The sequence below is a fragment of the Arachis duranensis genome, chromosome 2, assembly GCF_000817695.3.
Source record: "Arachis duranensis cultivar V14167 chromosome 2, aradu.V14167.gnm2.J7QH, whole genome shotgun sequence".
NCBI lineage: Eukaryota > Viridiplantae > Streptophyta > Magnoliopsida > Fabales > Fabaceae > Arachis > Arachis duranensis.
The window spans coordinates 78,797,080-78,810,425 of NC_029773.3; the positions used below are offsets into that span (position 1 = coordinate 78,797,080).

At 38.6% G+C, this 13,346-nt stretch overlaps 2 protein-coding genes across 2 annotated transcripts in view; one reads left to right on the plus strand and one right to left on the minus strand.

Annotated features, from left to right (window-relative positions):
• Positions 1-8,772: 8,772 nt before the first annotated feature.
• On the minus strand, positions 8,773-10,364 carry LOC107475286 (uncharacterized). The gene is made up of 2 exons (XM_016094914.1): positions 10,096-10,364; positions 8,773-10,003 (listed from the first exon to the last, which is right to left on the minus strand). The coding sequence occupies exons 1-2, from the start codon at positions 10,362-10,364 to the stop codon at positions 8,773-8,775; spliced, it is 1,500 nt and encodes a 499-aa protein (XP_015950400.1).
• A 1,300-nt stretch (positions 10,365-11,664) lies between these two features.
• The window catches only part of LOC107475215 (laccase-7-like), a 7,474-nt gene continuing 5,792 nt past the window's right edge, over positions 11,665-13,346 (plus strand). Inside the window, exons 1-2 of the mRNA XM_016094845.3 lie at positions 11,665-11,780; positions 13,046-13,197. Of these exons, the coding sequence (XP_015950331.1) occupies positions 11,682-11,780; positions 13,046-13,197 (251 nt within the window). The 5' untranslated portion in view covers positions 11,665-11,681. The remainder of the gene's footprint in view (positions 11,781-13,045; positions 13,198-13,346) is intronic.

A 13,346-nucleotide genomic window follows, 5' to 3' on the forward strand; every position in this document is an offset into this window, starting at 1 on the left:
CATAATATATAATAAGAAGTAGCTTGACCTAGTGGTAGGAAAGTTATTTTTTATTTCTCACGTCTTATATTTAAATTTCACCTGATACAATATTTTTAGATAGATGCAAACTTATACGTTAATGTTATCAGGGTTCGATGAATCTTCTAGTCACCTACCGACAAAAAAATAATTGTAACATTCCAGTAAAAAAAAAAAAGTCTCTAAGACTGCTTTAAAATTAAGACTTATCTAATGTAAACAAATATTATTAAAAAAATATTATTTATATACTAAAATTAGTTACTAAAATTAATCATTATGTATTTAACTATTTATATATATGAGATAAGTCTCAATGTAGTCCGTAAAGTTGCACTCGAGTCTCATAGTAATCCTTGAACTTAAAAGTTCTCCATATTCGTCCCTGAAGTTGCACTCTAGAACTCAATTTTGTTGTATATTTATATTTCGAGAATTATCTGAAATGGGTGGATTTGGACCTAAATTAAATTCTTTTTTGCGTGACGTCCAACGTCATCTAATGTTAAAGGGTCGCCGTCCGAGTTTTTCGTAAGAAGGTGAGAGGTGATATTTACAAAAAATTTCGATACTTAAATTAATATGGTTTTAGACAGATTTTTAGTAGATTAAAATTCGAAAAATACCTAAAAATGTCGGATATTTATAACTGTAGATGTAGAATCAATAATTATCTTTAAAATATGTCAATTCTTTTATGGTGGATTTGTTATTTTTTTGGTTGGAGAAATTAATATCTTTTTTATAGATGAATAAAAAAAATTGTAAGAACCAATTACTTATTTAAATAAATATGACTAAACTTATATCATTATATCCGACTTTTATAAAATCGAATAGATTTCGATCTGGTTAATACCTATAAATTAGACTTTATTTATTTTAAACTTAGATATTAACACCTAATATGCTTATTAAAAATATAGTTAATTGCCATATTCAAACTTAAAACTCTACAAAAACGTGTATTATTACATAAGGTTTAAATCTACTCTACTCTAATCGTTGTTGATAAATATATATGAATCCCGCTAAATAATTAATAGAGGTCTAATTAATAAATCAATAAAAATATTTTTGAGTTACACTTCATATATATTATTAATTAGTAATTATTTAAATTATATTTTATAAAAAATATAAAATTATTAATTATTAATTATAATTATTTAAAATTGGCTGATTAAAAGTTGTTTCTCTATACTTTTTCAAAATAATTACACTTTACATTTCTGTTAAAATTTTTTCAAGAACCAAACCTCATTATCAACACACCAAAATTACTTGACGTGATTAAACTTTTCACATTTCCTTTTAAAGAAACTACTACATATATCAAAAACCTGCACGCCCCTAGATTCGTTTTATATTTCGTCCCTTCCCACCTCAAATAATTTGTGTTTGAATATTCATCTCTCTGACTTTCATTACAGGACAGACTGTTTAATTAAGGATTATCCAACATCAATATAATCACGCGTCTTGGAACACAATAATAATGACTAGCAGCTACCTATAAAGTAGTCTAGTAGTTAATCCAAATTTTACTACTTGTTTATATGTAATGACTTTTCAAATAAAATCTCAACCTCCTTGGCAATGGTACTCGTACTTCTAATTCATAAATTTGGAACAAGGAAAATTCGCAGCATAATATTATATATTTATTAATTAATAATAAGTAAATTGCCGACCACCCAAACAAGACTAGATGATATTCTGTTTATTTTTTTCTCCCGTTAGATAGATTGAAGTTATCCTCCCTCTTTTTTTCTTTCTAAAATTAAAACACCCGTTACAATTAGATGTCGATCACTTTAAATTTTTATATATTCATAACTCAATACATTAATCAATTTGAGTTGGTCGAGTGGTTAGTTCACTTATCACTTAAGTAAATATCAAAAGTTCAAATATCGTCTCATACATACTGATTCGTCCGAACACTGGGTAGGCCGAGCTTAAGCACTTCCGAGCGAATCTCCGATGAAGGGGAAGAGCTTTACGTCGGCCAAGATCAAACACCGCGGCGGAAATACTTGCAAAAGATACTCCGACGCTCAAGTTAGTAATGATCTCAGAAAAGAGAGAGAGAATAATTAAGTGAGAGTGAGATAAGTGAATATGAAAACTGATAGTGGAACCTGACTTTAGCTGAGGATATTGGTTCGACTTTATAGGGATTGTTTTACCGTTTTCATGTGGATCGTCCTAGTTTTTAGGTTGGTTACGATATTCTGTTATTATGTGATTTGGTTTGTTTGAGCACGTGTATTATTTCTTCAAATGGTTGAGGCCGAGCTTATCTGCGCACCTGCCGAGCTTATCGGGCGGTTGGTGCAACGTCGGCCTCAAAGTGTTTGCTTGCCGAGTATGCCGGGTGACCGAGGATACAGGTAACGTATCATAGCCCCCAAGCTAGCCTTGGTGTGGACAGGACTAAGGCGAGCTTTCGGACCAAGAGTACTGGATTCTCGGTTGCCGATTTTGTCTATCGCGTATGGTCCTTGTAGCCCCCAAGCTCGTCTTAGTGGGGTGTGTTAGTTTTGAAACGTTTTTTGTAGCATTAAATGCTTGTTCCGTTTTTTCGCGCCCTCATGAATGATTGATTTGATTGTGCTGCGTGTTCCAAGGAATCCCTGACCGTCTGATTTGCGGAGTGCTGATCGTGGGTTTTCTGATGGCTTTGGTAAAAGGGTAACGCTTCATATCTAACTGCTACCTATTTTGTAATAAGCAAGGCCTTTTCTCTTAGTCTTTTGTGTTGGAAACTTCTGCATTTGGGAGAATAATGAGCCAGAAAGGTGAGTGTTGATTTCGAGTCTTTAATCTGTTCCTCCTGTCTTACTTTCAGTCTTCTTCTGTTTTGTTCTATGGAAGAGGGAGATTCTGGTACGGGTAAGAATGGTGTGTATGGTTGGGTTGATTCAAGGGTTAAGGAGTATGTGTCTCAATTTTGTGATAAGGAATCAGTTGACATATTAGGCTCTAATGTATGGGTTAGGAGCGGTAGTGGTATAAGGATAGAGATTCTTCCCTGTGAGGCTAATGACCGGGTTTTCTATCGTCGCGATGATTGGACTTATTTCTATATGTACAGTTGTCTGTTTACTGAGTTGGGGGTTAGGGTTCCGTTCACTGATTTTGAGTGCGGCGTCCTTTACTGGTTAAACTGTGCTCCCAGTCAACTTCACCCGAATTCTTGGGGGTTCGTGAGAGCTTTTGAAGTTTTGATGGGTTTTCTTGAGCAGCCGCCCTCTCTTCGGTTGTTCTTTTCCTTATTTCAGGCAAAAGGGGTTGATCGGGGTGTTTGGGTTAACTTAAGTAGTTATCCACGTCGTGCGATTTTTGGCCTTTACAAGTCCTCCTTTAAAGACTTTAAGACTATGTATGTTAAGGTGAGGAGTGTGCCTGAAGAGTTTCCCTTCTAGTTGAATGAATATCTTGTTGAGAGATTCCCTTTATTTTGGTGTTCTGAGCCCATGCAATCTCTAGATGCGGACGATAGGTCGGTTGACGATCAGCTTATTATGGAATTTTTGTTTGAAAAATTGGGCCCCAAGGGATTGTTGTCCGTGTCCGAGTTGTTGAAATGGGATACAGATAGGGTGGCTGTTCTGAAATATCTAGGTAAATTGATCATTTTTGATTCACTGTTTGTTTGTTTTTGGTTTGTTCTGACCTTTTGGTTTTCTTGCATAGGTGAAAAGGCGCCGACGATCACTACTGCCGGCTTGAAGTTATTCTTTAGCCAGCGAAAAAAGGCTAAGAAGGAGGGATCGACGACCAATGCTGAGAAGGGCTTTGCTGTTTGCCCTGATCCTGCTCTTAAGGCTAAACGAAAAAGAGGTCATGTGAGAGAGAAGGTTGCTGAGATTTTGGAGAAGGGGGAGTCTTCCATGGAGCTTCAAAAGGTGGAGTAGGCTTATGAGTCTCAGAAGAAACTTCATGGCTATTCAGAGGATGTGCATTGTCGGTCTTTATGGGGTAAGTTATATCCTTTTTCTGTTATGGCGGATGAACTTTGCTGCTTTCCGGATGATATGAAGATGATTGAGGACATCGGGCATGTAGGAGTTAGCCGTTTCCTGCAGGTAAGTGTTTTGACTTCTATTTGGGTGTGTGAACATTGTGATGCTGTTGTAATATGTTTTTCTCCTTTTTGTCTTAGGTGATTGGTGCACGAATCGTGGCTGTTGGTCGAGCTGAAGAGCTTGCTCTTGAGAAGGAGAATAAGTCTGCTTTAGATGTCACCAAGCTCTCCATGTCTTTGGAGGAGAAAGAGAAGACTATCACAGAGCTGTCTTCTGATCTGGCTGAGGAAAAACGCCTTCGGCTTTCATCTGCGGAGGAGGTGAAGACTATGAAGGCCGAAAATGTCTCCTTGGGGTCAAGGGTTAAGGAGTTGCAGAATGAAGTATATGAAGCTTTTGCACAAGGATTTGATCGTGCTGTCTCCCAATTGCGGGTTCTGTTTCCTGATTCGGATGTGGAGAAGCTTGATGCGACCAAGGTGGTCGTGGGTGGACAGCTTGTGGAGGATGAGGCTGTTGCTGGGAGTGAAAGTGAAGGATCTAGCATAGGTGATAAGGCAGAATAGGCTTTTATTAGTTTGCTCTTTTTGTTTTGTACAAGGTGTAGTGGTTTTTAAACTTGTGACTGTTTTGTTTTTGTTAAACAACTCCGAGTATTAATCTTGGCAGCGGCATTTTGTGTTCCGAGTGTGTAGCTCGGCTTGATTATGACTTATGTCGTTGAAATGAATTTTTGTATTTCGATAAGTTATAATGGTACGTTGTTATTGAAAAAACGATTGTGTGCGTATTGAAGGTGGCGGGAGCCATCCTTTGTCTAATCGAATTGTCAATAAGGAGAACTGAAGTTCTAATATAGGGCTTGTGTTTGAATGAGCCTTTAAGATTTCGTTCAAATAACTTGGTGATTGCTTGTGTTTGTTTGTATTTACATGTGCTTCTCCGAGTATTATTATCGGAATGTGCGCGTGGTTCTCCGAGTATGAAGCTCGGATTAGCGTTTAAATGTGCATTTGTTAGAATTGTGGGAAATGTCAGTATGTACTTGTCCGAGCATTATGCTCGGCATGCGCATGTTGAATTCCGAGTATGAAGCTCGGATTAGTATGTTCGTTAGAAAAGGCTTTGACTTGTTTTTGTGGTGGAGGTTTTCCGAGGAATAAGCTCGGCTCGTGATGTTAGGGTTCCGAGGATTATACTCGGATTATTCGAAGTGTTTACTAACTCAAATGTATAGTAACTGTCGAAATGAGAACCGTTTTGATTGCTCATTAGGTTGTATGAGTACAATGATTTGTTGCGTCCGGCCTCATTAAAACCCTCTCCGAGTAAAACCCATGTATTTTGGGAGAAAACCTTCGGATGGGAAAAAGAGTACCATCATTCGCAGATTACAGAATACATCATGACTGATATTTCCTTAGGGAGGAGACGTTCCATGTCCCTGGAAGTTGATCTCCTTGAAGGGTTTCGAGCTTGTAAGCCCCCTTTCCGAGATTTTGGAGTACTCGGAAAGGCCCTTCCCAGTTTGCCGCCAATTTGCCGTGTGCTGGGGGTTTCCGGGCTTCCTCTGTGCGCCTAAGCACGAGGTCTCCATTGTTGAAAGACCTGTGAACTACTTTTCTGTTGTGTCTTTGCTCTAGGTATTGTTTTCTGGCTCGCTGCTTTATGGCAGAAATGTCTCTTTCTTCTTCTACGAGGTCTAATTCGGCTGTCCAAGCTTGTAGGTTATTTGTTTGATCATAAAGGTCCGTCCTTAATGTTGGGACGCTGACCTCTACTGGGATAAGTGCTTCTGCGCCATATACCAGTTTGAAAGGAATCTCTCCTGTGGCAGATTGAATGCTGGTATTGTAACTCCATAGAATTTCTGGAATGAGGTCGGCCCATTCTCCCTTGGCGTCGCCGAGCTTTTTCTTTAATCCCTGCAAGATAATTCTGTTAGCTGATTCAACTTGTCCGTTAGTTTGCGGGTGCTCTACTGAGCTGAAATGATGTTTGATGTTAAAGTTCGTTAGAAAGGCGGCGAGCTTATGATCTGTAAATTGTCTACCATTATCCGAGATTATCTCTCTTGGGATACCGTATCTGCATATGATATTTTTCCATAAAAAAGATCGCACTTTTTCTGCCGTTATGTGTGCTAGTGGTTGTGCCTCTATCCACTTAGAGAAATAATCTATTGAAACCAAAAGGAACTTTACCTGGCCTGGCGCTTTCGGGAAAGGTCCGAGGATATCTAATCCCCACCTATCGAAAGGCCAGCTTACCTCTATGGTATGGAGTTCTTCGGCCGGGGTCTCTGAGAGTGTGGCGTGTTTTTGACAATTATCACACGCTTTGACTTTTGAGATGCAATCTCGCTTTATCGTCGGCCAATAATATCCTGTTCGCAGGATCTTTGCTACTAAAGTTCGGCCACCGATATGGTTGCCGCAGACTCCTTCATGTGTTTCGGCCATGACATCCTCGGCCTCCTCGTTGCTAATGCATTTCAGGAGTGGTCGGGAGTGTCCTCGTCTGTACAAAGTGTTTCCTAGCACTGTATAGAAGCTTGCTCTTCTTCGGAAGAGTGGCAAGTTCGGCTCGTCATTTGGTATAGTGCCTGTGTTGATGTAATTGAGAAAAGGTATTCGCCAATCTGGGACCTGTGTAATACTCAGAATTGTATCCTGCTCAAAACTCGGTTTGTCAAGCGTTAGCTGGGACAGTGCCGACGTGTTTTCGGCCTGCCGAGTTGTGGCTAGTTTAGATAACACGTCGGCCCTGGTGTTTTGTTCTCGGTTTACATGAATAATATCAAATTCTTTAAATTTTGAAATTAGATCCTTTGTTATGAGCCAATATTTCTCTAACAAAGGATATTTTACCTGGAATTCGCCCTTTATTTGATGTACCACTAACGAGGAGTCGCAGTAGGCTGTTATTCGAGGTATTTGCAGTTGTAGGGCGAGCTTTAGTCCAGCGAGTAGGGCCTCATATTCTGCTTGATTGTTGCTTGCGTTGAAGCGGAACTGTAGTGACTGCTCGGCCACCACTTTGTCTCCTTCTTTGAGTAGTATCCCAGCCCCACTGCCTTCTTTGTTGGATGCTCCATCTACATGTATGGTCCAACTGACTTCTGTATTATATGTGTCATTTGTCATCTCTGATATAAAGTCGGCTAGCACCTGTGACTTCAGTGTTTTCCTTGATTCGTACTGAATGTCGAACTCGGAGAGCTCGACCGACCATTTTATTAATCTGCCGGTGAGCTCGGGTCTGGTTAGTATCTGCCTTAATGGTTGGTCCGTTCGTACTATGATTGTGTGGCTCTGGAAATAGTGCCGCAGTCTTCTTGCTGTTGTGATTAGTGCCAGTGCCAATTGTTCTATCTTCGGGTACCTTGTTTCTGTTGGTTGCAGCACCCTACTGATGAAGTATACTGGGTTTTGCTTTTTCCCTGTTTCTGTTACTAGGACCGAGCTTATAGCATGGTTAGATACTGATAAATATAAGTACAATGGTTTACCTGTCTCTGGTCTTTGGAGGATTGGTGGTGATGTTAGGCTTTGTTTGAGTTCGGTAAAAGAGTTCTCACATTGGTCTGTCCATGCAAATTTTTTGCCTTTGGAGAATGTTTGGAAAAAATGATAAGATCGGTTTGCCACTGCAGGTAGGAAACGAGATAAGGCGGCTATTCGTCCTGCTAGTTGTTGGACTTCTTTTATCGTCTTCGGGCTCGCCATATTCAGTACAGCTTTGCATTTTTCTGGGTTGGCTTCGATGCCTCACGATGTTAGCATGAATCCGAGGAATTTTCCTCCTTGGACTCCGAAAGCACATTTGTCCGGATTGAGTCTCATGTTGTATGCTCGGAGTTGTTTGAAGATTTCTAATAGGTCGTCACAGTGTGACCCCTGCATGGGTGTTTTGGCTACCATGTCATCTACATAGACCTCCATATTGCGGCCTATCTGATGCTGGAATACTTTGTCCATCAGCCTTTGATATGTCGCACCTGCATTCTTTAGACCAAAGGGCATTACCTTGTAACAAAAATTCCCATGTTCTGTTATAAAAGCCGTTTTGCTTTGGTCTTATGGGTGCATTAGAATCTGGTTATAGCCAGAGTATGCATCCATAAAACTCAAAGCTTTAAAACCAGAGGCGTTATCAACTAATTTATCAATACAAGGCAACGGATAAGCATCTTTGGGACAAGCTTTATTTAAGTTTGTAAAGTCGACGCACATGCGCCATTTACCTGAGTTCTTCCTTACCATTACCACGTTGGACAACCATGTGGTGAAACGAATTTCTCGGATGAAACCTGCGTTGAGGAGCTTTTTGGTTTCTTCTAGTGCTGCTTGTTTTTTCTCCTCTCCGAGGTTCCTTTTCTTCTGTGCAACTGGTCGGACTATTTTATCAATTGCTAATTTGTGGCAGATGACCTCTGGATTTATTCCGGGCATGTCATCTGGTGTCCATGCAAATAGGTCGGCATTCTGGCGTAGTATGTGTATAAGTCTTGCTCGGTCTTCGCCTTCTAATGCTTCTCCAATGTATGTGCATTGTTTGTCATCTGCTGTTAGTGTTATTTGTTGAAGGTTGTCCATTGGCCGAGGTCTTTCGCCGAGGTCTTCTCTCGGGTCAAGGTCGGCTACCGTTGCTGTGTCGGTAGAATTGTGAATTGCTTAGACCTGGAGCCAAGCTTCTTGCTTTGTTTGGATCTGCTTTAGACTAGCATTGTAGCACTGCCGAGCTTCTTGGTCTTTAGCCATATGTGTCCCATGATGGGGACTCTCTCTCCGGAGAACCCGATTAGCTCTCCAGAGGAAGGTCGTATTAATTTTTCAGATAATTTCATTTTTGTGAAGGTAGAGTAAAATAAAACATCAGCACTACTACCTGGATCTAATAATGTCTTTCTTACCAACAGTTCTCCGACTTGGATTGAAATTACCACGGGGTCGTCGAGGTTAGGGCTTGCCGATTTGAAGTCTGTTTGGTTGAAGGATATTGTGACGTCTGGTCCTTTGTCCTTCTTTAGTTGTATGGTTCCTTCGATTGCCAGCATTGCCCTGTAGCTTCGTTTCCTGGCCGAGTTTGTTTCTCCTCCGCCTGCGAATCCTCCTGATATGTGGTTAATGACTCCCCTTGGTGAATCAGGAGTCGTCCTCTCTTTTTTGTCATCGGCCTTTGCTTGCTTATGCTCTATCCTGTCCGAGTTTCCTCCTTTGCCCTTCCGGGTCTCGATATACTTGTCCAAGAGCCCTTGGCGTGCTAGCCTTTCTAGGAGGTCCTTCGCGACGATGCAGTCATCCGTAGTGTGACCGAACTTTCGGTGGAAAGCACAATGCTTTGTTTTATCCACGAACCTTTGATCCTGGTAGTTTCCTGCTCGGGCTGGTGGCTTTATGATTTTGGCATTGAGGATTTCTCTGATAATGTTTTCTCTTCTGGTATTGAATCTGGTGTATGTGTTGTATTTTGAAGCGGGCTTGGAAGGTTTCTTACTGTCCCTGTTGACTGGCGATCTGAAAGTTCTTTCTTCATCTCTCCGACTTGGTTGTTTGTCTGATTTTTGGGCTTCTCGGAGTTCTTCGATTTCCATTTGACCTGCCGCCCTTTCTCGGAACTCCTCTAGCGTCTTTGGCTTTGTTATGGCGATGGTCTCCCGGAATTTACTAGGCCTGAGGCCGGCTTTGAGGGCGTGCAGGTGAACGGCTGGGTCCAAGTCTTGGATCTCCATGGTAGCGTCAGCGAATCTGGTCATGTAGTCTTTCAGGCTCTCGTGCTGGCCTTGTTTGATGGTGCCGAGATAGTCCGATCCGTGTACATAGATTCTCGACGCGGCAAAGTAATCGATGAATGATCTGGCAAGATCTTCGAAGGAGGAAATTGATCCTTCAGGGAGTTTAGAGAACCAGAGTAATGCAGCACTGTCGAGGTAGGTAGGAAATGCTCTGTAAAACCCGGTTAATTAACGGCTAATTAGCCTATAAATGAGAATTTATTCTGGAAGAACTTCTTTATGTGGGCTCGGGGGTCGTCGAACCCTTTGTATGGCTCCAGTGCGGTTGGGAGAGTAAAGTTTTTTGGCATTTGATAATTTGTGATCTCCTCGGAGAAGGGGTTGTCGAGGGTGAGCTTCTCCTTTGGCGGGGCGATGTTCAAAGGGTCTGTAGCACCTTGAGCCGAGTTTTTGGAGCTTTCTCCATTGTTCTGAGTAGACAACTCGGCTATTCTTCGTACTTCTGCCTGTAGCTCGGCGATTCGAGCCAGGAGGTCATCCTGTGAGAGTTGTGGACTTTCCTTGTCAGCCATATCCGAGGATCGGGAATCCTGCAAAATAGGGTAGAAGACTAAACAAAGAAAAGAGTGGGGTTAGATGTACTCCGGCCCCACGGTGGGCGCCAAGTGATTCGTCCGAACACTGGGTAGGCCGAGCTTAAGCACTTCCGAGCGAATCTCCGATGAAGGGGAAGAGCTTTACGTCGGCCAAGATCAAACACCGCGGCGGGAATACCTGCAAAAGATACTCCGACGCTCAAGTTAGTAATGATCTCAGAAAAGAGAGAGAGAATAATTAAGTGAGAGTGAGATAAGTGAATATGAAAACTGATAGTGGAACCTGACTTTAGCTGAGGATATTGGTTCGACTTTATAGGGATTGTTTTACCGTTTTCATGTGGATCAGTCCTAGTTTTTAGGTTGGTTACGATATTCTGTTATTATGTGATTTGGTTTGTTTGAGCACGTGTATTATTTCTTCAAATGGTTGAGGCCGAGCTTATCTGCGCACCTGCCGAGCTTATCGGGCGGTTGGTGCAACGTCGGCCTCAAAGTGTTTGCTTGCCGAGTATGCCGGGTGATCGAAGATACAGGTAACGTATCACATACAAAAATCTATTAGCTAGCAATAGACTCTTAACCTATCGAACTAGGAGCTAACATATAAAAAAAAATCAATATATTAAATAGAATATGTGATATTTGATATTTGGGTATTTAATAAAGAGATATACTAGGAACAGTAGAATTTATAATATATAATCATCAATTAGCTATCATCAATATTAATGATATGAGATAATATTTAGTAGTATAAGATTACTCTTTTTTTTATAATTAAGTGCTGAATTTCAATAAAAATACTGACCTCTTAAATTTTTTCTTTAATAAAATGTCACACTAATTACTTCTCTTATACGAAAATCAATCAATAAAATTAGTTATTTTTAGAGGAACATACTATAATTTTTTTTTTAAATGAAGGGTCATTTTATGAGTCACATAGTTAGTACATAAATAATTCAACATTTAGATGTTGGTCAAAATAAATTAATAACAGCTATAAGGTTCATTTTCTTCCTCTTGCATGTGGCTATTTTGAATATGATTAATAACTTTGTCGTCAAAGGTTTAGCTTGCAACAATTTTCATCCTCTTATAATTAATTTCCAAATCCGGACCAAAATTCAGCTGCTTTTAATAATCAAACCTACTAAAGCGTGCTAAAATTGGAAATGTCAAAGCTATGGGATTCTCTATATAAATACGTATAATTGCTTCATTAATTGTTCCAATGATATTAATTAGTTACATTCAACTATATCTACAAGCATCAAATATATTGACGTTATGACGCGTTTTGCGTTTTATCTTGCATGGGCTTTTGCAACAATTATGCTAGTAGCTTCTTCATTGGCTTATGCTGCTGTTGTGGAACACACTTGGGATGTATGAATTATTATTCTTGGGCCTTTTTATTATTATGTCATTCTTGTGTTTCTCTCTTTAGAAAATATATTAGAAAAAAAATATATTTAAAAAAATTATTTTATTTAATATTTATTAATTATCAAATATTTTTTTAAAAAATATGTAATCATGTCACGCTTAATTTTTCATGGATTTTAAACATATTAGAAGGCATATGATAAAAATTCCAAAATTCTCTTGTAAAAATTTAGGTTAAAAACTAAAAATTTAACTTTATCAAAACTTTTTTTTCTAGTTACGTTGATGACCACTTGCACCACCGTCAACCTTGTCAACCGCCGCTATCAACCACCTTCTCTCTCCACTGCCATTAACCTCGTCAACCGTAGTTCATACGGCTACCATATATCAACCACTTTATTTCTCCCTCCACCACTGTCAACTTCAACCGCCACCATGCATCAACCACCCTCTCCCTCAATTCATTCTACGTAGATTCCTTGAATTTTCCCTCCAAAGTCACAAAGTTTAACTAACTATATTATATCGTTTAATTAAATGTATCATGAAATCATTTGTTAGCGTGAGTTTTTAATTTGTATGGCTTTACTTTCTTTTATTTTGTTTTGCTTTATCTGAAATTCTTTCATTTTTAATTGGATAACAAAAGAGATGGAACTTTTGACTTTCTAGTGGTTATATTATATATCAGATATATAAATGATTTTTAAAAATATTATTTATGTATAAATATATATATAATTTAATTTATTTTTAATGTATATTTTATATTTTAATATATATTTTACATAAATAATTATTTTTTTTGGTTGATTTTAATATACACCTTGAATGATTATATATATGACAAAATGAATAATTAAAGATTACATATAAAATGATCATTATGGGCGAGATATCATCAGAATCCAATCCCCTCTCTGTTGAAAGTAATTAATAAATAATTAGAGTTTGCATAATATACTAATATGATAATGTTAAAGAGATAATATTTAAAATTATTTTATATAATATAACATCTATAATTTTATACACATAATATTTATAATAATTATATATTTATTATATTTAAAATTATACAATTATTCTAACAATAATTAATAAATATTAAATAAAATAATTTTAAATTATTTAGATTGATTTTTTATCATTTTGTAAATATTATTGTTAATTATATGTCGCTATAAAATTAAATATTGGTCTCCAGGATCTTTCACTCCAAATAGGAAACCATTAATGAATTTCTACTTTGGTTGATGCAGGTTGAGAACTTCAGTGTGGAGCGTTTGTGTAATCAGCATGTAATAACTGGAGTCAACGGAACCTTACCAGGGCCAGGAATTGAGGTTCAAGAGGGTGACACTGTTATTATTCATGTTAATAACAAATCACCCTATAATGTTACTATTCATTGGTATCCACTATTTACCCTTGCTACCTTTCCTCCTAAGATTTGACAACACGCATTTCATGCACAATAAATTCTTGGTTCTTCACTTCTTCTTTGGAAGATACCTTTTCCTCTTCTTTCACATTATTACTTATTAGTATGCCTTTTTATCC

What these genes read in the sequence shown, in the direction of transcription:
- LOC107475286 (XM_016094914.1), bottom strand. Translation starts at nt 10,364, where the DNA reads ATGGCTGACAAGGAAAGTCCACAACTCTCACAGGATGACCTCCTGGCT. An exon ending in GCACTGGAGCCATACAAAGG is followed by an intron (nt 10,004 to 10,095) that starts GTTCGACGACCC and finishes CGGGTTTTACAG; the next exon opens with AGCATTTCCTACCTACCTCG.